Genomic DNA, 27984 nt, shown 5'->3' with positions numbered 1-27984 from the left:
TTACATTCTGCTTGTCTGTAGGACAACAAAGTGAATGGGGTAACCTGCTGTACCCGGATGCTGGGCTGTACATACCTCCACCCTTGGATCCTTCCCCAGCCCCACATATCTTCCATTCCACTTACTATTCAGGATGAGTTGCTAATTCTTGGGAACAAAGCATTGTGGGAACACTTGTCATATACAGAAGCTATTAATGCAGTGCGTCATGTACAAGACCCTTTAGCAGCTGCCAAGAAGCTGTGCACCTTAGCACAGAGCTATGGTTGTCAGGACAATGTGGGGGCCATGGTAGTTTATTTGAACATTGGCGAGGAAGGTTGCACTTGTGAAGTGAATGGGCTCACCCTTCCAGGTCCTGTGGGATTTGTTTCAACCATCAAGGACCCCCCCAAGCCAACCACTCCTTCCTCTAGTAGTGGTATTGCCTCTGAGTTCAGCAGTGAAATGTCCACCTCAGAGGTGAGCAGTGAAGTGGGATCCACGGCTTCTGATGAACATAACACTATTGGCCTGGATTCTGGCTTGCTTCCAAGGCCAGAGAGGCGCTGCAGCCTTCATCCAACACCCACCTCTGGGGTTTTTCAGCGCCAGCCTTCTTGTGCTACTTTCTCAAGTAATCAGTCTGACAACGGCCTGGACAGTGATGATGATCAGCCCGTTGAAGGGGTGATAACAAATGGCAGCAAGGTAGAAGTAGAAGTAGATATTCATTGCTGTAGAGGAGGAGACCTTGAGAACTCTCCTACTTTTAAAGAGACTTCCCCTACCCGGTGTCCTGAGGAACATGCTAGAGGCTTGTCTTTTGGGATCCGAAGACAGAACAGTATGAATAGTGGCATACTTCTGCCAGTGAGCAAGGACAAGATGGAATTACAGAAGTCTCCCTCTACTTCCTGTCTCTATGGAAAGAAACTCTCCAATGGCTCTATTGTGCCCCTAGAAGATAGCCTGAATCTCATTGAAGTGGCCACAGAAGCCCCCAAGAAGAAAACTGGCTATTTTGCTGCCCCAACACAGCTGGAGCCAGAGGATCAGTTTGTTGTACCTCGTGACCTGGAAGAAGAAGTGAAGGAGCAAATGAAACAGCACCAGGAAAGCAGGCCCGAGCCTGAGCCCAGTGAAGAGGATCGGACCGAGGCCCTGGAGGAGTTTGACACAGCACTGTAATTCTTCCCCAGGAGCCACAGGGTTAGAGAGGGCTGTGTTAGTGTTGGGGTAGGGACTATTCCAGAGGCATTATGCCTCTGCGTTTCTAAACCATAGATAAGTGGGGTAGAACTCAGAGCTAAAAAAGGTGACAGCTATCAGGGTCTTCCTCTGGTTAAGCTAGAAGCTACTATCAGTGTTAAGTTTCACATTTAACCTGTATTGGAATTCCCAGAATTGCTGGGAAGAAAGCAGATGTTCTGTATCAGTCCTACCACCTGCCATTAACCCTTTCTCTCCTAGGATAATTTTGAGAATTTGCCTGCCTGGGCAGGAAAGGGACTGTTTCTGTGGAGGAAATTTCTGAAGATTGATTCCCTTTACTAATTGCTGCTGATGGATCTCTGTGACAGAGAAATCACCTTATATCTCAACCTAACTGATGGGATGTGATGTGACTAGTCACATGGCTTTTCATTCTTCTCTACGAGAATACAGCCTATCAAAATGATGTTTATTGGAAATGCAGAACCAATCAAACAGATAATTTATGTATGTAATGTAATGAGAGCACTTTTCCTTGACTGTGAACTTTTTATTTTTGAATCTGCACTCGAGCCAATCTTAGAGGCAGCCTGGCACCTTTGTGCATAGGGAGAGCGATAACTAGGTGTTAGAGCCTTCTATGAGGGTACTAGAAAAGGCCGTGGGAAATTGATTTCCCAGCAGATCACAAGAGAGGAATTTGAGGATTGGCCTCTTTCCATCACATATGGTAGATTGGCAGTCAGTCTCTTAATACATAGGGCCAAAGCTGATACTGCTTGTGTCCAAGTAACCTTGAGGCACAGCAGATGACTCTGGACAGACTGAGGCTGAGTGAGAAAAGATGATGGATGGATGGAGCTCATATGTTAGACATGTTCCTTCTCTTATTCTAGAGCAGAGGGATGGTTTTCTAAAATATCAGAATTAAGTTGAGGATTCACCTCTTTAATGTTTAGCAGGGTACTCTTATGAAAACTGCTTATCTATCTACCTTATATGGTTTCAGAGTACTGGGCTGAGTTACCAAGAAAGACTCTTAATTGACAAATTCTTAAGCTTACAGAAAACTTGGTTTACTGTGTTTTTTTTTTTGCACATTCCATATAATCTAGCAAAATGCATTTCCTTGCATATTTCTGTTCTATTGCCTTTTCCATTAGAAGATTTACTTAGGAAAATTAATCCTACTTATATTCATACAAAACTTTGACATTGCTTGATTTTACCAAGTGGGGAATGTGCTTTGAATTTTTTGGAACATTTTCACAATTAAAAAGAAAATAGAGTGGAACCACTTTTAATTTGTTTCATTAGAAATAAAATGTTAAAAATAGGAGTGATATATATATTCCTTTGTGTTTTTTAAAGTTTTTGTTTAAAGCAATAGTAGAAAACCAGATGACCTGTCCACAAATGGGTGTGCAGTCTTCATCTGCCCCCAGACCCCATACCCGTGGACGAGTCAGTGGAGCATGCTCTTGGGGGATTCTATACTCCTCAAATCAGTAATATACAAGCCCTCAAAATCTGAATGAGTCCTTGAATTGTCAGGAACACTTGATTTTCCTGTGTAAAACTACTGGTCAACTATTGAAAGATTTTAGAACTCAGGTTTTGATTTGAAGAGGGGAACATGGGGGGAGAAGGGGATTTCATGTAAAGTTTAGGTGCTGTTAGAGAGATGGGAACAATAGTGTGTTGTCACCTTATTTTTATATGAGAAAAAGGGGAAAAAATGAAGAAAAAAACTCAAGATGGTAGTGATGGCTCATATAAAACATCTTTCTACCCAGACAGAAGAACCTTTGGGTTATAGAATAGTGATGTTATCTAGAAATGAAGGTTATTTGGGGAAAATACCACTTTAATAATGTAGTCTCATAAAAATTATGATTTGTCTGTGAATTCTTTTCTTGTCTTCTGTTTGTTTCCCACCTTACTTATTGGAACCGCTGTAAAACCCAATTCTGAAATGACCTTACCAGATGTAAATGTATTTCCTTTTTAGTCAGCAGAACTCTGAAATCCAAAATGTTCTTTTATGTGGTAAAAGGTTATTTTTAGGAAATATTAGGTTGTATTGAAAACCTTTATTATATACTATACCAAAACTGATTATTCTTTTTGTAACCTCTTTTAATTCATTTCCCTCTACGATTGCTCTGTATTAAAACAGAGGGTAAAAAGGCCATAGCCTGTTACCAAAAATATAATACAGAATTCTTGACCTATGAGGTAATTTACAGAAATTGTGTTTTCTGATTATGTTATCTGATTAAGCTGATTAGTTGGTGAAAGTCAGTAATTTGTCTTCAGGTGGATGTAATCTACTTTCCAGTACTGAGAGGACATGTTGCCCAGGTAGACAAGGTACAGTTGATCTCTAGCCAGAGATTTCTGGCTTCTGTATGATTCTCAAGTCTCTGTGTGTACCCCCGACTTAATAGAGAATTTTAACCAAATTTCTGAAAGAACACTCCTGATTATGGAAAGAGTTGATGTGTCCCACGGACAAAAAAATACACAAGTCTTGGGTGTTTCCGGCAACCGTGGTGTTCTTACTTTTATCCAAATGGATTGGAAATATATTTGAAAATTTGGATGTTGATAGACATAAAGCTACAGTGCTACTCTAGAGTCATTGAATGACCACTCCTAATACAGTTGAGGGCTTTATTATACTACTGCAGAATGTATGTGTGCAATAAGTTGGCGAATTAATTTTCCTGGTGTATAGAAGAGCTGACATGAGCAGTTTGGTAATTACTGGGTGCTATTACAATTGTTTGTGCTGAGTGCTATTTTCCAGGAGATGGAGCCAGTTAGGTTTGGCCAATCTACTGAATATTAAATGATACTCTTTCCATGTAGACACCTTCAGCAAAAGCAGGTACTTGGAAGCCACAGGCACACGTTCTGTGTCTATTCAATAATTATTAATGAAGAGACCTCCATAAGGGAGCACTTGGCTGTTATTGATAAATGTACCAATTGTTAAATAATTAGTCTTCAAGCCATTCAGTGATGTCTGCAGCATCACTATAGAACTGTCTTGTGTCACTTTTTACTTCCAAGTGGAGCCTTTTAGACTCCTTGATATGGAGGCAAATTAATGTTTCTCACCAGTTACTGACTTTTGCCCCAAGTTGGGTAAGCACTTCCTAGACTGAGAAAAGCAGCTACAGTAAATCCTGCTGTTCCTTCATTTGGTTATCATTCAATCACACATAAGCTCCTTGTATTCTAAATTTCACGTAGTTCTCCCAGATGCTATAGGGTTTTTTTCTCACTGTTGATTATGGATGTCATCTAGACAGTGGGTTCATATCTTATGGTTTTGTGCAATCATTGTCATATTGTAGTCCTAAGACTCATAGTGTATTTTTGATATTTTTGAAATGTGTTAAATTTTTTAATTCAATAATATGAGCCAGAGCATGTTGCAGCAAATCTATTGTTTGTAAAAAAGAAAAAAACAAAAACAATAATAATAAATAAAATAAAATGGAATATCTTTTTCATGGCTTTGTTTTAAAATGGAGTACTTGTTGTTTTACAAATATGCATGACACTAACTTTCTCTCCTACTTGTAAGTAGAATTAGTTTCTTAACCAAAAACCCCTTTATGATTCTTTCTGTTTTTTTTCTTGCTTTACGACGGCACTAGAGGGTAGGTTGTTGGAGAAGATAAGCAAGAACAGGCAAATGAAACCACATTCCATGATGCTTTATGAAGCAATGAGTTAAGGCAAGAATAAATATTTTTAATCACCTTTTCAGCTGAAATAGCAATAAAGTTTTTACTTCAAGAGACATTCTGACTTTGTTTTTATGTTTCAAGAAATCTCGAAGACAGAAAACAGTCCTTATTTACATGCAGGTTATTAGATGACTAGAGGAAACTGAATTGTGAACAGTCTACCCCTGAGAGTGGCACAGAAGAGCTAACTGGACAACCTGGCCGTTATGCTTTTCCTAATAAGTTAGAACTTCAGACACAGTGGTAGGCATTGTCTAACAAAATATTTATAATCCTGTTAAACCAAAAACTGTCCATTGGTCGTCTCCCATAATCCAAGCAAGATTTACTATCTTTCACTCCACATAAAAACCGAGCTTTCCTCTTTCTGGCAGAATGAACATTTTAAAAAACTTGGTTCACCAGCTGTTTATTCAGCACTTTCAATGTGCTGGGCACTATGCCACCACCTTCTTTAAAACCCCAGATTCATGAGACATACCTCCCTATTCCAGGGTGCCAGAAATGCAGTTCTCTCTGCTGGTCTTTGCTTCAGTTCATACTAATTCCGTGATACACCGAAGGTCACAAGAGTGCATTAGTCATACGGAACAAGTTCCAGTGTGTGATTCAGTTGCCTAAATCCTGCCTCTGCTACTTAAAAGATTTGAGACTTTAGGCAAGTTATTTAATCTCTACTTAAAGGCCCAGCTTCTTTCATTTGCTAAATAGAAATAGTAATATCTCTCGTCAGTTACTTGTAAGCTTAAATGAGATAATACAAGCAAAGTGCTTCCTCAGCACAACACTGTGCCCTTCACACAGTGAGCATTTGAAACGTTAACTATTGGGTAAGCCACTTCATTTCCTCATCTGTAAAATATGGATAATTTTGACCTGCCTCCCTCACAAGTGGTAGTAAGACAAGGTTTGCTGAAACAATTTGTTATAAAACTGTACAAGCATGGGGTGTGTTATAGTGATCAATGGGCTGCATTCTCTTGAGAGGAGCTAAAGTGCAGAACAAGATTATGGAGGGGCCCAGGCACAAAGCTGGGATCAGAGAGTGGCCAAAGCCCTCACTTCATAACACCTACATGTGAGCAAAGGTCTGACAGGGGCACATTTCAGGGAATGAGTGCTAGATGAGACTAGTGGCCGGGGGAGGGGGTAGTTCCTTTCCTTTGGTGGGGTGGGAGTAGGTTGTTTGATTTTTGCTGCTGTTAAATGTCTACCACTTGGTGAAAACTGGGATTCAAGCCACTGCCTTGAGGCTAAGGGTGGTAAAGCGGAAGCACAACAAGCTTTTTTTAAAAAATTTTAACCTAATAATGTAGATTTTCTGTGGCACAACAAGCTTTTTTTAAAAAATTTTAACCTAATAATGTAGATTTTCAGTTGATTATTTTCATTCAAGCTTTACAGTTTGTAAACATGGAATCCAGATATTTCCCTATTTCTGTTTGAGGTTTAGTTTTGATCCTTTGTCTTGAATAAGCTCTATAAGAATTAGCTATTGAAAAGCAAGAGGACAATTAGGGAAAAAAAAAAAACTATGAGAATGCGTATTTCTAGTTGCATTTGACATGAACTGATATGTTTGAGACTACAAAGTATAAGAATAGCTGTAAAACATGTTAGATTAAAATTACTGAAATAACTTTATTTTTCAGGTTCAATGTTGATGATCTGTTGCCTTATGAGAACAACTGAGAAATTATCTGCCTTTGACACCCTGGTCTATACAGGCCGCTGTGGGAGAAGGCAGAAATGAAGAAGCCTCCAATAGGTCTTTATAGTCTAGTAAAATCAACTGCTTTATCTTTGAAATCTTAAAACACGTTTAAGACAGTTTATTAACTTTATTTCTTACTATTTAAAAGCCTTATATTTAAGAAAACTAAAATATTTCAGGAAAGTGAATTTCAGGTGGATGACTCAGCACAAAAAAGTGACTTGGAATGGCTGGCAGAAACAACAAAAACATTTTCTCTCGGCCCTAATACTGGAATCCTAAGCAGAAACATGCGTGCAAGAAGCATCTCAATGCATCAGGAAGAATAGCTCCGTGGAACCCAAGGCAGTCCCAGTACACTGCCGTGCAACTCTCTTTATGGGCAGAATAGTTTTCCTCTAGGTTAGTCAGGATGTAATTGTTTCGAACTCAGATCACACAACTGCTTTAAAATCCTCCTGGGACCAAATTTGGGGGATGATATGGCATGTTTCTTTTGATGACTTTAAATAGTTGAGACAGGTAAGATACTTCTACTGTAACACTGGACCTGTTACCCTCTGATGTGTAGCTATCGTCTTTCAGAATTTCTCTGGCCAGTTATTACCATTGTTACGTTACCTTCTGATGTTGCCCTTTGTTGGAGATAGTTTTCAAGCTCTCATCAGTTAGCCAACAAGGAGTTATTGATTTCCTTTTACAGTAGAAAAATGAGACAATCATTTAGCTTTGTGTTGGCACTGAAAGGAGCATTTATGAAATCAAGTATGCAAAAATAATTTTTTAAAAAATTGTCTAATGTGCAATTTTATAGGACCAGATTTTTTGAGAGAAACAATGAGGCATTGACATTTAGGTTCCATAAGATCTCAAAGTGTCCCAGACCACAGGTATTCTGGTGGATCACTGTAATTTCTGTGTTGTTCTTGGTTGTCTTTGTAGTGCTTCTGCTCTCGGTAGCACCGGAGGGCCAGCACCACGCTGGCACCGTACATAATCACAAGGAGACAAGCGAAGGTGGCTGCTGCACCATCAGTACCTGCTAGCTGGCAGTTCATCCAGGTGAGACCCCTGCGGGCATAGAGCCTCTCTCTTGTTTTGCAAGTGTCCGTGGAATTGATCTGCAGGGCTACATGGAGGTAAATGCCAATGCCTGTGCAGTAGCCCACTGCCGCAAGAAGGCTGAAGGCAGCCTCCATGAGAAGCCACTTCCCAGACAGTTTTGTTAGGCTCTTGGCTCCTTGGAGTAAAATGCCCATGGTGAGGACACCCAGCCCTAGAGAAACAGCCACACCACCATATATCAGGGGTGCCCGGAGGATCGTGTATTGCTGGTCCAGCTGCCGAACCTGCTCCAGCTCAGTGCCCTCAAATGGTGAGTGATAGCTGTTCCCAAGTCCACCGCTGCTGGTGAAGCTGGCACTGAATCCAGCCAGGACAAAGTAGGAGGCCACGATACACATGAGAACCATCGCGTTCAATATCACCTCCACTATCTGTACCACACCTAAGAGGAGAGAGATTCAGGATGTAACACTGACAGCACTCACCCAGGAAAACTCTCTAGGTTAAACTAGAGAAATGCCACTGGTGACATGATTTTAAGGTCACGATCCAATTCAATTTTAACACCCTTAGTTGGTCCCCCCACCCCTTTTTTAAAATATTCGCATGATTGAGAAATCAAAATGCCACTCTGGAGAGTTGTTTGTCAGTTTCTTAAAAAAGTAAACATACGATTACCATGTGATCCACCAGCTACATGCTTAGGTATTTACCCTAAAGAAATGAAAATTTATGTCCACACAAAACCATGTACGTGAATGTTCAGAGCAGCTTTATTTATAATAGCCAAATATTGGAAACAACCCAAACGTCCTTCAGTGGGTGAGTGATGAAGCAAATGGTGGAACATGCATACCATGGAATACTACACAGCAACAAAAAGGAATGAAGTAATAATACAACTCAAGGGAATTATGCTGAGTGAAAAAAACCAGTCTCAAAAGGTCACACCCTATATGATTCTATTTATTTTAACCATCTTGAAATGACAAAATCATAGAGATAAAGAACAAATCAGTGGTTGCCGGAGGTTCGCAATGGCTGGAGGCAGGAGGAGTGGAAGGGGATGGGTGTGACTGTAAAGGGATAGCGCAAGGGAGTCTTGTGATGGAACAGTTCTGCATTAGATTGTGGCTGTGGTTACACGAATCTACGCATGATAAAACTGAACAGAACTAGACACACATGCACAAGCACACACACAAATGAGTGCATGTAAAACTGGTAAAATCTGAATGAATTCTGTGGGTTGTACCTGTCAATTTCCTGGTTTTGATATTATACCGTATAGTATGCACCAGTTACCACCTGGGAAAACTGGGTAATACACAGGATCTCTCTCTACTATTTTTGCAACTTCCTGTGAATCTACTTCAAAATAAAAAGCTTCTAAAAAAATCAAAATGACATAAAATGGTATAAAATAAGTAATTTTACTCCTGCCACCATCCACCCTTTTCTCTACCCCCAACCACTTTTCATTAGTTTCTAGCAGGGGCAGATTAACTAGTAAGCAAGGTATGCACAGGCTTACTTGTGCTTGCTTACTAATCTGTAATGCACAATTTCACCTGTTTTTCACATCTGATATCACCCATTGATTCAACCAGAATCCTACTGATGGGGACTGGGGCTGATCCATTGAGAGGTTCTTACAAGTTTAAGGAGTATGCTTATTGGGTAATCCACCCCTGGTTTCCAGTATAATTTATGAGTGTTTTTTAAGCAAATAAAAGCACACTCAAATCTGCCTTTATCTCCCCCTTTCCCTACTTTTTTTCCAAAAGGAAGCATATCTTATACACTGTTCTGCATCTTGTGTATTCCACTTAATATATCCTAGAGGTGTGTCCACATCAGTTCCTAGAAAGCAGCCACGTTCTTTGTTACGCAGCCTCCAATTCTACTGTGTGCATGAACCCATTTATTCAACCAGAATCCTACTGATTGGGACTGGGGCGGCTCATTTGAGAGTTTCTTAGAAGTTTAAAGAATGTGCCTTGAGACAGCAGGAGCCAACAGATGAATAGCCTTAAGGTGTCCTTGCCCAAGGTTAGCTTTCATTTGTTACTGACAGAAGGCCCAGACTCTTCTTAGGTGTACTTCTGGTAGAAAGTCCATCATTCTCTCAGGGTTCAGAGACGAGAACTAAGACAAAAGCGTGCTTATTGAACACCAAGGTCAAATCTTTGCTCATTACTGCCATGTGACCTTGCCCAAGTCATTCAGGCTTTCTAAGCCTTAGACATTTTGTCTGACAAAGCAAGATAACACCTGCCTGTCTTATCCCACAGGGCTGTGGTGAGTCTCAAATGAAAGAAAGTACATGAAAATGCTTTGAAAATCATAAAATGTTATACAAATGGATGGTGATGCTACTCAGTAACATAAAATGGAAGGAGATTAGTGACAGATTTAAGAAATGGGACCAATTTATGAAAAAAACATGGTTTACCAGAAAGTAGGAAAGGCCTTTAATACACTAGAGGGTCACACTGAGCCCTATGATGTTTATAAACTGGGCAGTTAAAGACCAGTACTTTGGCAACAAGTACTGGGCTTGCTGACCCTATCTTCTGCTGGGCCCACACAAATTCCTACGAGGTCCATAGAACATAGTAGTCAAGGGCTCTGAGAGTTGAGAAACTACATTCCTGTAATTCAAAACTGAAAATAACATCAGATCAAAACTGCCAACTCTCCACCCAGGCACTGTGCGCTACTGGCCATTCTCTCCCTCCAGCAGTGTGCGTGGTTTGACCCAAACACCATTCTAATTCATGTATGGCAGTAGTACATAAATTAATCTCACCCCCTGAAGGTAAACAGGAACACTGTAGTACTACCAGATACAGAAAACCTGAACGCTGTCCTTCTGGGACTGATTCTGCCAAGACAGTGGAGTCACAGTCCATGCAACACATATCTGCTAGGATGAAATGGAATAAGTCTAGAACCTTTCAACCATTCCACTGATTCCAACATTCGTGAAAATAATGGTCTTCTGCCAGGTGAGATGATACTGGGTATGTTGAAGGTAATCTGGTCACTGATTATTATCACAGGTACCTGCCAAGGCCTGGCCTGGCTTAGCTATCAATATCAAACAGGCCCAATTATTTTCAAGCACGCTGTTAGTGTGGAAAGATTCACGCATCAGGAGAAAAGAAAAAGGGCAACTATCAGAGCTAGCCTTGGAAGAAAGGCCTGGTGATCTACTTCTGAACAGTCAGCTCTTGAAAACTCCACGGAGCAGGCCCAGTTCTATTTTGACACATGGGGTCACCCCGAGTCAGTCTCAGCTCGATGACAGTTGGTTATCAGAGTTTATTTCTATGAAGGATAGGACAAATTTTCGAAAAGACAGCAGAGGGCTCTGTAGAGGAAAGCGGAGAGTGAAACAGAAACGGAATTTGTGCTGCCAGTTTTTCTGGTGAGACTGCTTTTGTGGCTGATCATTTAATCCTCCACATAATTATACATCTACTTCTGCCTTTGCATTTTAAATGTGGTCCTGAAAAAAACTCAGATCAAATCAAATTTTTAATTTTCTAAAATAAAAATAATACATGTGCAGTCAAGCCATGTATAAAATAAAAATTTATTTTATTATTTATTCAGAAGCAAATACTATTAATACTTTCTGACATATTCTTTAAGGAGCCCTGGTGGCACAGTGGTTAAGCATGCGGCTGCTAACTGGTAGGTTGGTGGTTCAAACTCACCCAGCGGCTCCGCGGGACAAAGACCTGGTGATCTACTCCCGTAAAGATTACAGCACAGGATACCCTGTGGGGCAGTTCTGCTCTGTTCTTAGGGTCACTATGAGTTGGAACCGACTCACTGGCACCTGACAACGTGTATTCTTTGAGAAATTTTCTTATCATATGCAAGCACATATATGTATTTCCTTTTCTAAACCCAAATGGAACTCACCTTTTAAATGTGATTAAGTTGTATTTAAAGGAATAATAATACAAACATATTGTAAAGAGAACTTTACCTCTGAATTAAAAATTTCTCTTTGGATTTTTTCTTTCTTTTTTAATTTTTATTGTGCTTTAAGTGAAAGCTTACAAATCTAGTCAGGCTCTCATACAAAAGTTTATATAATACACCTTGCTATATTCTCCTAATTGCTCTCCTCCAATGAGACAGCACACTCCTTCCCTCCACTCTCTCTTTTCGAGTCCATTCTGCCAGCTTCTGATCCCCTCTGCCCTCTCATCTCCCTTCCAGATAGGAGATGGCAACACAGTCTCATGTGTCTCTCTGGGTTTTTTTATTGGAGCCATATAAAGCAAAGAACACATTTATTTTTACCAAGAATATATTTTAATGTTCCATAAGTCATAATTCAGTGTGTAATAAGAACCCATGATGTCTGGCCAAAAGTTGCAGACTGTTCTGTTGGGAAAGATTTGTAATTCTTTTCTTCTGCATGGATCCTGAATTCCAGATGTCAGGTTTAATTCTTCATACAATGGTACCTTTACAAGAGGTACAAAACACTGAGCTTTCAAGGCAATTGTAAGGGGCTTGTAGAATAGCTTCTTTGCAACCCAGTGAATTAATCTGATTCCTCTTTCCTTGGTCCACTCTACCTCCAACTTAAATTTTACAGGAGTAGTCTCCAGAAACTCTCTTCCCCTCCAGCCAGAGCATTAAGGAAGTGAAAGAAATGGAGAGTACAGTCTGGAAAAAATTCTGGGCTAATCTGCTTAAGACAGCTGAGTTTAGAAAAGTTTGGGCTGCAATCTTGTCTCCAGTCTATGTGGCTTTCCATAAACTTTGAAGATTCTTCAAATTCACTTGGTTATCTCCCTTTGTTTAATCAAGAAGTGCCCTTTGCTGCAGCATATACCTTTGGCCTGTGGGTCTTGGGCTCCAGGTTTTGTAACTGGTTATTAACTCACCAAGGACTCCATAAACCAGAGAATGCCACTCTGCAACCAAGAGCTATGCCCACCATACCAAAGCTGTCTTGTTAGTTTCCAGGTGTTGACAAGTTCCACAACTAATTACTCTTATAAAAGAGAGTAGCTAAGAGTCACATCCATCACTTACATTGGCAGAACATTTAAAAAGCTTAAAGCTCAAACATTTCTGCTGGCTTTTCTTTCATCTTCCTGACTTTTTGGTAACCCCTTATGGTCACAACAGCACCAAGGGCAAAGGCCACAATGCCCAAGGCAGCAAAGATGCCGGCTCCTATATCTCCCCCATGGAAACTGCAGCTGAAGCCACTGTACCCCTTGCTTTGGTACAGCGCTTCCCTCTGTTTACACACAGGAGAGTCGTAGGCAGTAGAGAGGTAGTGGAAATAGAAATACAAGGCTGGGATGTATGCCACAGCAATAAGCACGTCCAACAAGCCTTCAATCACCAGACACAGTGGGCAATGCCACGGGACCCGCAGGGTGCCCATGGCAATGAGGAGGCAGCAGAAGGCCATGAGGGCTCCACTGCAGGCCATTGCTACAGTGACTGTGGGCAGCTTCAGTTGGTAGAACTGGACGTCCAGCTGCTGGGCTTTCTCCCCATCAGCACCTTCAAAACCACTGTAAGCCCCTCCGAACTGGTAGTAGTAAATGCCCCCCAGGCTGGTGATGCCCGTATAGCCCCCTGTGGAATTGTAAGATACAGAGCTGCAGGCCAGGATCAGCAAGTTCAGGAGAATCTCCAGCATTTGGCAGCAGGCTGCAAAAAAAGGGTGTGTTACCATTTTGGTAGATGCTATTTAGTCCCTGGGTGATGCAAAAGGTTAAGTTCAACTACTAACCAAAAGGTTAGAGGTTCAAATCCACCCTGAGGCACCTTGGAAGAAAGGCCTGGTGAATTACTTCTGAAAAATCAGCCACTGAAAATCCTATGGAGCACAGTTCTGCTCTGAAATACATGGGGTTGCCATGAGTTGGAATCAACAGCAACTGGTCTGTTTTTTTGTTTTTTTTTTTTTTTACTTAGCACTTGGAGACTCTTCCAACTTGAGGCTCACCTTCCCTGCATCAGCTCAGACCAATCTCTTTATTCTGTCCCCTTGGAAAGCCTGGGTGCCTGATTGGCATTTGATGATAGCTGGGAACTACAGTCTCCAGACTGTGTCAGAGATACTTTGGACTGAAAAGAGTAACTATCAAAAGAGCAAAGCAGCCTGCCTCAGGAGAGGTGCAGGAAAATGGTGGAAGAAATCAAGCCAGTTAGCAGAAAGAAAGGCGTCCTGTGTGGAGGGGCAAGAGCATGCCCCTTGCCCCCCAGCCCTCACCGAAATAAAAAAAGTTGTCTCCTCTTTATATGTTTTGTGGCTATCTCCAATTTGAAAGAGATGACTTCTCCAAGTTTGAAAAAAAATCAATGTACAGCTCAAAAAATATGACATTTGAAAAAAACGTGGACATTATACATCAAAATGGTAACTGCGGTTCATATGTATTGAAATATGAAAAATTAAGTTAAGCCTATATGCTTAAAATTTTAAAAATATATTGAAAGCAGGAACACAAACAGATACACATACACCAATATTCACTGCAGCACTCTTCACAGTAACTAAAAGATAGGAACAACTTAAATGTCCCTCAATAGATGAATTGATGAACAAACTATGGTATATCCATACAATGGAATATTGTTAGGGGTGTCAAGTTTGTTCTGACTCATAGCAACCCTGTGTACAACAGAATGAAACACTGCCTGGTCCTGCACCATCCTCACAGTCATTGTTATGCTTGAGCCCATTATTGCAGCCACTTCGTCAATCCATCCCACTGAGGGTCTTCCTCTTTTTCACTGACCGTCTATCAAGCATGATGTCCTTCTCCAAGGACCGATCCCTCCTGATAACATGTCCAAAGTATGTGAGACAAAGTCTCGCCATCCTCGCGTCTAAAGAGCATTCTAGCTGTGCTTCCTCCAAGACAGTTTTGTTCCTTCTTCTGCCAGTCCATGGTATATTCAATATTCTTCACCAACACCACAATTCAAAAGCATCAATTCCTCTTTGGCCTTCCTTATTTATTGCCCAGCTTTCACATGCGTATGAGGTAATTGAAAACACCATGGCTTGGGTCAGGTACACCTTAGTCCTTAAAGTGACATCTTTGCTTTTTAACACATTAAAGAGGTCTTTTGCAGCAGATTTGCCCAATGCAATGCGTCATTTTATTTCTTGACTGCTGCTTCCACGGCTGTTGATTGTAAATCCAAGTAAAAGGAAATCCTTGACAACTTCAATCTTTTCTCCATTTATCATGATGTTGCTTATTGGTCAGGTTGTAAGAATTTTTGTTTTCTTTATGTTGAGGTGTAATCCATATTGAAGACCGTAATCTTTGATCTTCATCAGTAAGTGCTTCAAGTCCTCTTCACTTTCAGCAAGCAAGGTTGTGTCATCTGCATATCGCAGGTTGTTAATGAGTATTCCTCCTATCCTGATGCCCTGTTCTTTTCATATAGTCCAGTTTCTTGGGTTATTTTCTCAGCATACAGATTGAATAAGTATGGTGAAAGGATACAACCCTGATGCACACCTTTTCTGACTTTACGCAGTATCCCCTTGTTCTATTCAAACGACTGCCTCTTGATCTATGTACAAGTTCCTCATGAGCACAATTAAGTGTTCTGGAATTCCCATTGTTTGCAATGTTATCCATAATTTCATATGATCCACACAGTCACATGCCTTTACATAATCAATAAAACACAGGTAAGCATCTCTCTGGTATTCTCTGCTTTCAGCCAGGACCCATGTGACACCAGCAATGATATCCCTGGTTTCACATCCTCTTCTGAACCTGGCTTGACTTTCTGGCAGTTCCCTGTCGATACACTGCTGCAGCCACTTTTGAATGATCTTCAGCAAAATTTTACTTGCATGTGATATTAATGATATTGTTTGATAATGTCCACATTCAGTTGGATCACCTTTCTTTGGCAGTGGCAAAAATATGGATCTCTTCCAATTGGTTGGCCAAGTAGCTGTCTCCAAGTTTCTTAGCATAGACGAGTGAGTACTTCCAGTGCTGCATCCCAACTGGTATTCAATCAATTCCTGGAGGCTTGCTTTTCACCAGTGTCTTCAGTGCAGCTTGGACTTCTTTCAGTACCATCAGTTCTTGATCATTTGCTACCTCCTGAAATGAATGAAAGTCAACCAACTCTTTTTGGTACAGTGACTGTGAATTTCTTCCATCTTCTTTTGATGCTTCCTGTATATTTTGCCCATAGAATCCTTCATAATTGCAACTTGAAGTCTGAATATTTTCTTCAGTTTTTTCAGCTTGAGAAACGTGGAGCATGTTCTTCCCTTTTGGTTTTCTAACTCCAGGTCTTTGCACATGTCATTATAATACTTTGTCTTCTCGAGCTGTCCTTTGAAATCTTCTGTTTAGCTCTTTTACGTCATCATTTCTCCCATTTGCTTTAGCTACTCTGCATTCAAGAGCAACCTTCAGAGTCTCTTCTGACATCCATTTTGGTCTTTTCTTTCTTTCCTGTCTTTTTAATGACCTCTTGCTTTCTTCATATCTGATGTCCTTGATGTCATTCCACAACTCGCCTGGTGTTAGGTCATTAGTGTTCAATGCATCAAATCTATTCATGAGATGGTCTCTAAATTCAGGTGGGATATACTCAAGGTCGAGCTTTGGCTCTTGTAGGCTTGTTCTAATTTTCCTCAGCTTTAACTTGAACTTGCATTTGAGCAACTGATGGTCTGTTTTGCAGTTGGCCCTTGGCCTTGTTCTGACTGATATGGAGCTTTTCCATCGTCTCTTTCCACAGATGTTGTCGATCTGATTCCTGTGCATTCCATTCAGTGAGGTCCGCGTGTATAGTAGTCTCTGTTTAAATTGGTTAAAAAGGCATTTGTAATGAAGAAGTCATTGGCCTTGCAAAATTCTGTCATGCGATCTCCAGCATCATTTCTATCACCAAGGCCATATTCTCCAACAACCAATCCTTCTTTTTTGTTTCCAACTTTTGCACTAGTTATCTATCACCAGTAATTATCAATGCATCCTGATTGCACGTTTGATCAGTTTCAGACTACAAAAGTTGGTAAAAATCTTTAATTTCTTCATTTTTGGTCTTAGTGGTTCGTGTGTGTCAAATTGTCATATTAACTGGTTTTTCTTGTAGGTGTATGGATATTATCCTATCACTGACAGCATTGTACTTCAGGATAGATCTTAAGATGTTCTTGATGATGAATGAAACACCATCCTTCTTCATTTGTCATATGATTGTCTGATTCAAAATGGCCAATACCAGTCCATTTCAGCTCACTAATGCTTAGGATATTGATGCTTATTCATTCCATTTCATTTTTGACGATTTCCAATTTTCCTAGATTCATACTTCGTACATTCCATGTTCCTATTATTAGTATTTGCAGCTGTTTCTTCTCATTTTGAGTCATGACACATCAGCAAATGAAGGTTTAAAAAGCTTGGCTCCATCCATGTAATTAAGGTCAACTCTACTGTGAGGAGGCAACTCTTCCCCAGTTGCGTTTTGAGTGCCTTCCAACCTGAGGTGCTCATCTTGTGGTACTATATCAGACAATGTTCTGCTGCTATTCATAAGATTTTCACTGGCTAATTTTCTTCAGAAGACCACAGGTCCTTCTTCCTAGTCTGTCTTAGCTCAGCTGAAACCTGCCCACCATGGGTGACCCTGCTGTTATCTGAATACCAGTGGCATATCTTCCTGCTTCACAGCAACACACAAGTTCCCACAGTACGACAAACTGACAGATGCATGGGGGCAATGGAGTTTTACTCAGCCATAAAGAGAAATGAAGTCCTGATACGTGCTACAACATGGATAAACCTTGAGAACATAATGCTGAGTGAAATAAGTCAGTCACAAAATGATAAATATTATATGCTTCTACTTAACGTGAAATTTCAGCAGGGAAGTATATACAGGCCTAAGGTTATTAGTAGTTAGCAGGGGCGGGAAGGAGGGAGAGGGAAATAAGGACTCATTGCTTAGGAGACACTGAGCTTCTGTTATGGGTGATGGGAAAGTCTGGAAACAGATAATGGTGATAGTTGCACACATGATGATCACAATTAATGCCACTAAATCGTACATGTCAAGAATGTTAAAATGGCAAGTTAAAAAAGGAAACAATGTTTGTTTTATTGTACTTAGATTTTAACTCAATAAATAACTTTGTTTTCTTTTGTTTCCCTAAAAGGCACATCTCTTGGGCTATAATATTTTCCCAGAGCTGGATTCTTTCACGGCCCTTGGGTTCTTTCTGTTGGATAAGGAAAGGGCTCCAGGTCTTCCACCAAAGCTGGGTGCTTTTCTAAAAATCAATTTTATTGAGACATACACAACAAAGTGCACCGACATTGAATACACAGTTTGATGAGTTTTGACAAATGTGTATATTATGTGACCATAATCAAGATACAAAACATTTTCATTAACCTGGAAACTTCCCCAGTACATCTTTGCAATCAATCCCCTACCCTTCCTCCTCGGGCAACCACCACTCTGCTTTCTGTTGTTAAAAATTAGTTTTGCCTTTTCTGTAATTTCATATAAATGCAATCATACATACTCCTTTAAATCTGGTTTCTTTTGCTCAGTATAATGTAAAACTGGGTGCTTTTAAACTGGAAATTTTAAATGGTGGAATAGTTCCCATGGGTTATCTGACTCCCGCTCCAGTGAGGTAAGGCTGTCAGCATCTCTCTGGCATTTAGAGAACCAGATTTTGTGCCTGGTTCCAGTTGGTCTATTTATGAAGCTGGGTTACATCTGTCTAATGGAAATGATTCACTCTCAAGTATTATCTTTACACTCTACAATTCTTCCCCAAAATGGACATATATTTATTGTTTTCTTTGATTATAAAAGCAACACATACTTATTGTAAAAAAAAAAAGTAGATAAAACAAACATATAATGTAAAAATTGTCTATAAGCCAACCGGTAAAAAATAACCACTGTGTACATTATAGTTTTTCTGGACTTTTCACTCCCTATATTCACAATTTTTGTTGTTTGTTTACTTTTAGGTAAGAACAGAGTTCTACTCTATCTACTATGGTATAACTTTTTCACTTAACAGTATATTGTGAACATTTTTCTCTACAGAAAAAAAAAAAAATCAAACCTGTTACCATCCAGTCAATTCTGACTCATAGGCAACACTATAGGACAGAATAGAACTGCCCCCATAGGGTTTCCAAGGAGCAGCTGGTGGATTCGAACTACCAACCTTTTGGTTAGTAGCTGAACACTTAACCACTGGCTCTTTTTTCTATACAGTAAATATAAATCTACTTCATAATTTTAAAAGATGTATGTTGTTGTTAGGTGCCATCAAGTTGATTTTGACTCATAGCGACCCCATGCGACAGAGTAAAACTGTCCCATAGGGTTTTCTAAGCAGTAATCTTTATGGAAGCAGATCACCAGGTCTTTCTCCCACAGAGCATCTGGGTGGATTTGAACTGCCAACCTCAGATCATAGCTGAGTGGTTAACCATTATGCCACCAGTGCACCTTAAAAGATATATAGAATACCACAATCAGTTTAAATAATTGCAGTGTAGAGGATATTCACTCTCCCAGTATTTTGCTCTAGGGGACAGTTTCATATCAGTATGGGCAGGATTAGGGCCCACACATTATTCCAGTTTTAGCTTTAGAAGAAATGGAAAGGAATCACAGGCTGGGAGAGATGTATCTTTTTTTTTTTTTTTTAATAAAATATCAGTTTGAAAAAAAAGGCCCAGAAGCTCTCCAGGTCTTTTTTGTACAGATGGCACCTCCTTGCCCACGGAAGGCTCTCTGAGTCAGCACCCCTGTCTCTCCTAAGAACCAGTAGTTCATTTTAGATCATTTCTTGCTCCCTTCGCTGTGACTTGGAGGAATCATTCAAACCTGTTAATGAGTTAACACTCCTAAAGTCAATTGCTTTTTGAGATCTTGAAGTAAGCTCAGTCCAGATAAGTTCTGAATTAGGGTATTAAATAAGTATTTTAAAAAGCAGGATTGAGAATGTAGGTTTGTGGGGGGGGGGAACCCCACAACTTTTCAGCATGAGTACAAGTGCTCTTGGCAGTGGGAAAACAGTTGTCATCAAGTCTATCCCAACTCATGGCAACCCCACGTGTGTCAGAGTAGAACCATGCTCCATAGGTTTTCAGTGGCTGATTTTTGGGAAGTAAATCACTAGACCTTTTTTCAGAGGCACCTCTGGGTACACTTGAACCTCCAGCCTTTCAGTTAGCAGCTGAGCGTTTTGTCATTTGCCACCACCCAGGGACTCTGGGCAGTGGGAAGCCATCTGTTTCCCCTTCTTGGCTCTGATGGACTGTAGCCTCAACTCCTCCAAAGCTAAAGTTCCCAATCAAGAAACTGTCCCTCTGAAATTTAAATATAAACACTCTCAAAACCGAAATCACCAGGCTGTGAGTGAGAGGCAGGCACTACTGCCTATAAAGATTACAACTTCTTTGGGAGAAAAATAAAACTCGTCAGTTAAGGCTGGAAGCTGAATGCAAATCATCACACTGAGCACTAAGCATCTGAAGGGGGGAGGCAAAGAGCAAAAGGGAGAAGAAGCTGCTCCAAATGCATACTGGGGGAGACAAGAGAGGGGAGCCTGGAAATGTGCCTTCTTACCAGGGACCTTGTAACTCCTCAACTGTTGTCCAAATAACAAATAAGCCCAAGCTACATACACACAGAATTCCCTGGTGACCTGTTACATTGTGACATTTGCACTAGCCTTCTTTCTGATCTTTATTCTCAGCCTCTAAAGACTTTACCATCTAAGTGGTCATGCTCCTAAAGTGAATCTGGGACACTCTGTTTTGACTGGTCATCTCAGTGTTCCATTGAGCTTCCTAAGGGTGGATCACAGCCCCAAATTTCAGGGCCTCTCTAGGAAGCTTATACAAGCTTTGTAAAAGCTTATAAAAACTCCCACTTTTACAAGTTTGCTGGAGGAGCAGATGATTTCACTGATAAGGAAACTCAGTCACAAAAGATCTGCTCTAAGACAGGCTCAAAATCTTCTGATGACCTTTATCCAGGCATTTATTTCCTGCTTGAAACAAGTTCCTGGTGTTTAATGACTGTTTTTCTCAAAACAACACAGTATTGTCTGTTTCTATAGATCCATAGTTCTTTATAAGCTCTCATTTATCAGCTTCCAGGGCTGAACCATCCTCTCACCGTCTGCCTAGACTCAGAAACCCAACCTCCAGGCTCAAAGCCAAATAGCCTGAAGTAATCAAAGCTAAATCAAGGTGTGTTTGGTCAGAAGCCTCAAACCCTGTTCTCTCCTCTTGGTAAGTCAATCACAGGGGAAAAAAATCTCTGGAGAAACCTGCGAACCAGCCTATGACTTATTTCTATTATTTATTTCAAGAAGAAAAGGAGAAAGGACAAGCAAGTAAACCATTTCAGGCCTTAGAGTCAGATTCAGTTTCAATTCCAGCTCTTTAATTTACCAGCTGTGTGACTTTGAGTAACTTACTATACCTCTCTGAGCCTCAGGAGTTGTTGAGAGAATTAAAGGCAATGAGGTGGTATCAACATATGTTAACTACAGGGAGGATCCTTGTACCTGGATTGCTCAGGGGCCTTTAATGAAAGTCCCTTGTAATCCTATAATCACATACATCAGTACAGTCATCCTAAAATATATTTTCAGGTCTGAGCTCTATGGTTTCCCTCCCTGAGGCTGGGATGCTTTCTGCCTTAGTCATGGGCAGCTTAGAAAGTGTCTCACCAGATCATGTGAGCCATAAGGGCTCACCCTGACAAACCAGATTTTCCTCATTGCTGGCAAGGCCGGGGCCAGGTGCTAGCTAGGATGGGAGCCTTGGGAAGCCACGTTTGGAGCTGATACAGGATACAGTGGAACCTGTGAGAGCTGGAACTTGATGGCACTGCCTTGTTTTTCCAGATCTTGCAGCTTTTCCACCTTTGACAGGGTGCAGTCTTACCACTTTTCTGTAACTGTCTATTAATGGAAAATATTTGAGTCTTCCTTCTCTGATACAGGTTCCAGGTTTCACAGGTTTTACTGTATTACCTAATAAGTGTTTTTCAAACTGTGGATCATCATAAGTGTGGGTTTTGTTTTGTGTTTGTTTTTAATATAACAGAAAAGAATAGAAAACATCAGAGCACTTGGTATGTCATAGGCTAAGTACTGTTTCATGACATTTTTATTTCAGTGTGTTTATATGTTTTTGGTCTTCATGTAAATTATGTTTCTTACTTGGGTTTCAGTCAAAAAAGCTTAAAAGACATTGACCTAGTGTTTGGGTATCAGATCTCCAAGGGAACTGTCTGACCTTGATCATGTGGCTTGACCTGCAACCCAATTCCACCTTGCCAAAGCCCTCTGCCAAAAGCTGGCAGCTCACAGCCAGCTCTACCTGGAGCCTGAAAGTTACCTCACCAGGCCCCAGACATGTTTGAAGAGAAGTCTGGGAAAAATCTAGCAGCACTTTTCAGACATTCTTTTTTTTTTTTTAAGAAAACAAAAACCTCCCACAAGTATAGAAATTAAAATACCAGGAACCAAAAAGGGAAGTCTGCTTGAGTTTTTGCTTCACCAGCTAAGATTACACCTTCCACAACCAAAGTGAAGGTAAAGGGTTGAATCGCCTACAAAATGGCTCACCTCTCCCAGTGCACAGGTATCTGCATTTGTGGCATTCCAGGAGTCCCTCGGCCTCTGACTGGCAATATTCCACTTCCTCTTGTCCAGGCCTAGGGTTTGAGAGCACATATCTCCCAGATGCAAGTTCACTATAACCAAAAAACATACATGCCATTGTTGTTAGTTGCTGTCAGTTGGTTCTGACTCATGGTGACCCCACGTGTGCAGAGTAGAACTGCTCCATACGGTTTTCAAGGCTGTGACTTTTCGGAATCAGATCACCAGGCCTTACTTCTGAAGCACCCCTGGGTGGGTTTGAACCACCAGCCTTTTGGTTAGTATTCCAGTGCTTAACCATTTGCGCCACCCAGGGACTCTCTACACGCCAGTACCAAAATACCAAACCCACTGCTGTCAAGTTGATTCTGACTCATAGCGACTCTACAGGACAGAGTCGAACTGCCTCATGGGATCTCCAAAGGAGCCCTGCCCTGGTGGTGCAGTGGTTTAGTGCTTGGCTGCTAACTGAAAAGTTGGCAGTTCGAACCCACCAGCTGCTCTGGGGAGAAAGATGTGGTAGCCTGCTTTTTTAAAGATTACATCCTTGGAATTCCTATGAGGCAGTTCTACTCTGTTCTATAGAATCACCACGAATCAGAATTGACTCAGTGACAACGGGTATAGAGTTTCCAAGGATTCGGGGAGGGGGGGAGGAGGGGTAGGGAGGGGGTTTCTACTCACTGAGTTCCAGGAAGCTTTTTAAACATAGATCCCTTTATGTCTCTCTTGGGTTTGAAGCCCTTAAACCCTCATGCACTAGGATTAAAGTCCAAGCTTTTATTTAGCACAACACAGGAGGCCCTTGCTCCATCCTTTGCACTCACATCCTTGCACTCAAAGACCCACATAGTGAACTGCTCCAGCCCTCCCCAAAATGACCTGCTCTCCCAAGCTTCTGGGCCATTACAGAAGCTATTCCTCTGGAACATTTTTCCTCTTCCTCCCCCAGCCTCAACCCTTCTTACTCCTTCTCCAGAACTCAGCTTTGAGGTGATCTCCTCTGGGAAACTTTCCTGGCTCCTTGGCCCTGAAAATCAGGAGCCCTGCAGTGGCACGTTTCGTACTATTGCAATTGGCCCATTTACCTGTCAGTCTCCTACAACCACACTGTGAATACCTGAGGGTAGGTCTCTGAAGCTGCTGCCCCAGTAGCCCATCCATTAAATGGAGGAAAGATAGAAATAAATTGCCGTTTGGCTCAAAACTCCAACTGCCTATGAGTGAAAGCATTCCCTCCACTCGCTTTTGAGGAGTGGAGGGAGGGGGGTTTAGGCACTGTGTATCCAGTTTATAAAAAACCCGTTGTTGTCGAGTCAATTCTGACTCATAATGACCCTACAGGATGAGTAGAACAGCCTCATAGGGTTTCCAAGGGGTTGCTGGTGTATTCAAACTGCTGACCTTTTTTTGGTTAGCAGTTGAGCTCTTAACCAGTGTGCCACCAGGGCACCAAAGAAACCTAAAAATGTAGCTCTGGATTCTCCCAGGTCACACAGTTACAACGCAAAGTGGCTTCAGTTGGGAAACAGTAGATAGTGCCTATGACTGTATCTGAGCACACCCTTTGTCATTCTAGTTGGTTTTAGATAATATAACATAAACTCAGGATAGTAGCTTTCCAGCTATGTGCACAGGACAGAGAGACTGGCAGAACTCTCCAAGTCCCACAGCAGAGAGGAGGCTGACTGCTCCTTAAAGAAAACTGGTGTCAAAAAGCTGAAGTCAGTCATCACCCCCAGTACCTGTCTCCTTGTTGAACTGTAAACTCTGAGCAGGCAAGGGCAATATCCCATCTGTTCACAGTTCACAATGCCTGATAACACATAGGCATTTAATAACATTTGTGGGATTGGTTGGAATGTTAGATGGAAAGGCTCCCTAAGAGGTGGTGGTGGATGGGGGATTAAACCTCTCTTCCTCCCTCCCATCCCCAGATCCTCTCCTAGCTCACAAAGTCTTCCAGAACATCATGAGGAATTACGGGAGCTCTGTATTGGCAGCGATGGCAAAATTTGTTCATTTAGGAGGGTAAGGTCTCAATCATTGAATTTAAATGAGGCTGCCCAGAAAGACTTCACAGACCAAGGGGATCTCTGCCTTTCAGCAAGAAGTTTTAGGTAGATTTGGTTCTATAGTTAAAAGAGCGGCTTCTCCCAGTTGTCTTTTTAAAATACGTATACCTATGTGGAAACCCTGGTGGTATAATGGTTAAGAGCTACGGCTGCTAACCAAAAGGTCAGCAGTTCGATTCCACCAGGCGCTCCTTGGAAACCGTATAGGGCAGTTCTACTCTGTCCTATAGGGTCACTTTGAGTCGCAATCTACTCGAGGGCAACAGGTTTGGGTTTTTTATGGGACACATTAAACTATAAGCCCTTCATTCAGATAACTTTCAGGCCTTGCCACCAAGAAACAGCACTTTGAAAGTCGGGGAAGGCTGATTTTGGAACTCGGGACAAGGGTCTGGTGCCCAAGGGGCAGTCCTATGAGCGAGTGGGGGGAGAGGGCAGGGAGGAGCCCCAGGTTAACCCCACCTACCTAATCTCCTTTCCACTTCTTCCTTTTCCTGTTCTGAAGATCTCTCTTCCTCTTTACCTGATCCCTGACCCTGCCACTGCTTAACAAAGGTGGTCGCTCTTTGTTAGTCGGGTTCCAGTCAAGCAGTAGGGCCACCGGTCCTCCTTCCCTCTCAGGTCACCTCTAGGAATGGTACTGTTTTCCTTTAAACCGACTTCCAGGACAGCCTGGCCTTTGACCCAGGCTTCCAGTGTCCGGAGGTTGCAAGGCCTCCCCTACCCCAGCAGCCCCGCCTCACCTGTCCGGTCCTCGGCGCCCGAGGCCCTCCTTTCTCTTGGACTGCGGCTCCGGGGTTTCCCAAGGCGCGGGCCAGGGGGGCGGGCCTGCGTCCCAGGTCGACCCCTGGGGTCCGCCTCGCGCCTGGCTTTGGAGGGACTTTTCCCAAGCTCTTTGTTTATCTGGGCGATGGCCCCCGACACTACGTCTTTCCTGGCGTGGATCTCGGTCCCTCCTCCGGTCCTGGTCCCCTCGCCGGTCCGCGTTCCGTCGCCCGTCCCCGTCTTTCTCCCGAGGCCGGTCCCCCGATTTGTCCCGCTGTCGCTCGGGGTGGTGATCTCGGTTCGGACGGGGGTGCCGGTTCGGGTCCCGCTCTCTAGGTCGGGCCCGCGATTCGCGAGCCCCCGAAGGCTCTTCCATAGCCAGGTTCTTTGTCCCGGCCCGGAAGCGACCCGAGGGCAACAGGGAACCACAAGTATCCCTGGCAGGTGGACAAGCCCGCGGGCGGGGCGGGGAGGGACACTCACCTGCGCGCACGCGCGTACCTCCACTCCCAGCAGGGAGGGCGCTCACCTGAGCGCACACGCCGACAGGGGGCGCAGCGGTGCATGGCGCGGGTCCGACAGACATGAGAGACGCTTCAGCTACCGGCGAGGAGATGTGGATATGTGTGTGTGTCTGTGTGTGTGTGTGTTTGGAGGGGGGAGGGGTGCTGCTACTCCAAACCCGAGGGAGGGACGACTGTCCTCCATGCCCAATCTGCCCTGAAGTATCCTCTCGGTGACTCTTCAAAGTAGAACCCAACAGTAGAAGGCCTAGGAAAGTGAACTCTGGCAACCTCAGGTGGCTGAATTTAGCACCTTGGGTTTGCTTCACAGAAAGTAGCCATCCAGTCTCACACCACCTACTATTTGAGAACCAGCCCGTTTGTATGTTAGTATTCAATTTTCCGTCCTAAAAGAAAGCCTAATGTAAGAATAATCCAAATAAAACCCAAATTTTTTTCAATGTAAGAATAATCCAAATACCTAAAAAAAAAAAAAAAATTAATGAACATTTCTATTGTTGTGTGTGTGTGTGCATTCTATGGCATTTAGGTGCAGAGGTTTTGCCTTCTGTTATGGATGGAATTGTGTCTTCCAAAAAGATATGTTGAAGTCCTAATCCCTGTGACTGTGACCCTATTCGGGGAAATAGGGTCTTTCTTTGAAGATACTATCAAATAATACCACAGTAGGGTGGGTCCTAATCCTATATGACTGTTTTCTTATGAAAGAGGAGAACAGACCTGGAGTCAGAGCCACATCACACGGGAAGACAGCATGTGAGAATCTGTCTATAAGACAAGGAACTCCAAGAAACACTTTGGGCTACCGAAGCTGAAAGAGTCAAGGAAGGATCTCCCCTTAGAGTGGACAGAGAGAGCATAGCCTTGCCAATGGCCTGAATTCAGATTTCTAGTCTCCAGAGCCGTGAGAAAATAAATTTCTGTTCTTTAAAGCCACCCACTTGATCGTATTTTGTTATGGCAGCGCTAGGAAACTAAGACACCCTCCCAATTCCGTTCAGTGAATAGTTTCATTCAGCCATTCCCTACAAGGGAGACAGTCCTTGGGTGTGTAGATCAAAGGGCAACCATTGCATATTCCCTGTATGATCTTCTGGTTCCCTCTGAACATCCTGTGCTTGGCCTCGTACAGGAGACTCTGGAGGCGGGAGACACTTCTGACCCAGTTCCCCTTCAGGGCCTCTGGAGGAGAAAGGAAGCCTGCACGGAGGGCAGAGCTGACCAGCAGGGGGCAGCACAGGCTCAGGCTGAGATGGTCCAGCCCTACCGGCAAGAGGCACCAGAGCCCTCACCCACGGCATACCCTCTTCCTAAGTCTGAGCACTTTCTTGCCCACCTAGTCCTGGGCGACTATAGATCTCTCAGCACAGGTGCGGTAGAGAACACACAGTTCAATTTAGTTCAACATTTTCTGAACTTCACTTAATACATATGGCGCGTTAGGAAGTTGCTCGACCTCTATGTGCCTCAGAGTCCTGTTTCACAAAATGGAGATAATATCCATATTATTGCTGAAAGTGAAGAGGACTTGAAGCACTTACTGATGCATGCATATGAGGCAATTGAAAACACCATGGCTTGGGTCAGGTACACCTTAGCCTTCAAGGTGACATCTTTGCTTTTCAACACTTTAAATAGGTCTTTTGCAGCAGATTTGCCCAATGCAGTGTTTGATTTCTTGACTGCTGCCTCCATGGGTGTTGATTGTAAATCCAAGTAAAAGGAAATCCTTGACAACTTCAATCTTTTCTCCATTTATCATGATGTTGCTTGTTGGTCAGGTTGTAAGAATTTTTGTTTTCTTTATGTTGAGGTGTAATCCATACTGAAGACTGTAGTCTTTGATCTTCATCAGTAAGTGCTTCAAGTCCTCTTCACTTTCAGCAAGCAAGGTTGTGTCATCTGCATACCGCATGTTGTTAATGAGTCTTCCTCCAATCCTGATGCCCTGTTCTTTTTCATATAGTCCAGTTTCTTTGATTATTTTCTCCACATACAGATTGAATAAGTATGGTGAAAGGATACAACCCTGATGCACACCTTTTCTGACTTCAAACTACGCAGCATCCCCTTGTTCTATTCAAACAACTGCCTCTTGATCTATGTACAGGTTCTGCATGAACACGATTAAGGGTTCTGGAATTCCCATTCTCTGCAATGTTATCCATAATTTGTTATG

General features: G+C 42.2%; 3 protein-coding genes across 3 annotated transcripts in view; 1 reads left to right on the top strand and 2 right to left on the bottom strand.

Annotated features, from left to right (window-relative positions):
- The window catches only part of PHLPP2 (PH domain and leucine rich repeat protein phosphatase 2), a 97297-nt gene extending 89668 nt beyond the window's left edge, over window positions 1–7629 (top strand). Inside the window, exon 19 of the mRNA XM_064273808.1 lies at window positions 22–7629. Coding sequence (XP_064129878.1) covers window positions 22–1170 — 1149 coding nt within the window. The 3' untranslated portion in view covers window positions 1171–7629. The remainder of the gene's footprint in view (window positions 1–21) is intronic.
- LOC100670265 (MARVEL domain-containing protein 3-like) lies at window positions 7534–25687 on the bottom strand. Its single transcript, XM_064273809.1, has 3 exons — window positions 25260–25687; window positions 22406–22533; window positions 7534–8179 (listed from the first exon to the last, which is right to left on the bottom strand). The coding sequence occupies exons 1-3, from the start codon at window positions 25655–25657 to the stop codon at window positions 7542–7544; spliced, it is 1164 nt and encodes a 387-aa protein (XP_064129879.1). The 5' UTR covers window positions 25658–25687; the 3' UTR covers window positions 7534–7541.
- Window positions 12827–13731, bottom strand: LOC135228385 (MARVEL domain-containing protein 3-like). The gene has a single exon (XM_064274160.1). The coding sequence runs from the start codon at window positions 13460–13462 to the stop codon at window positions 12827–12829; it is 636 nt and encodes a 211-aa protein (XP_064130230.1). The 5' UTR covers window positions 13463–13731.
- Window positions 25688–27984: the final 2297 nt, after the last annotated feature.

Source organism: Loxodonta africana, chromosome 21, assembly GCF_030014295.1.
Source record: "Loxodonta africana isolate mLoxAfr1 chromosome 21, mLoxAfr1.hap2, whole genome shotgun sequence".
Taxonomy (NCBI): domain Eukaryota; kingdom Metazoa; phylum Chordata; class Mammalia; order Proboscidea; family Elephantidae; genus Loxodonta; species Loxodonta africana.
This window is presented reverse-complemented; position numbering and strand designations above follow the sequence as displayed.

Excerpts from the sequence above, each read along its gene's own strand:
- LOC100670265 (XM_064273809.1), bottom strand. The coding sequence starts at position 25,657 with ATGGAAGAGCCTTCGGGGGCTCGCGAATCGCGGGCCCGACCTAGAGAG. Across the intron at positions 22,534-25,259 it reads GGGCGCCGAGGACCGGACAG|TGAACTTGCATCTGGGAGAT; the intron begins GTGAGGCGGGGC and ends TTTTGGTTATAG. Across the intron at positions 8,180-22,405 it reads ATACCTGTGCACTGGGAGAG|GTGTGGTACAGATAGTGGAG; the intron begins GTGAGCCATTTT and ends CTCTCCTCTTAG.
- LOC135228385 (XM_064274160.1), bottom strand. The coding sequence starts at position 13,462 with ATGGTAACACACCCTTTTTTTGCAGCCTGCTGCCAAATGCTGGAGATT.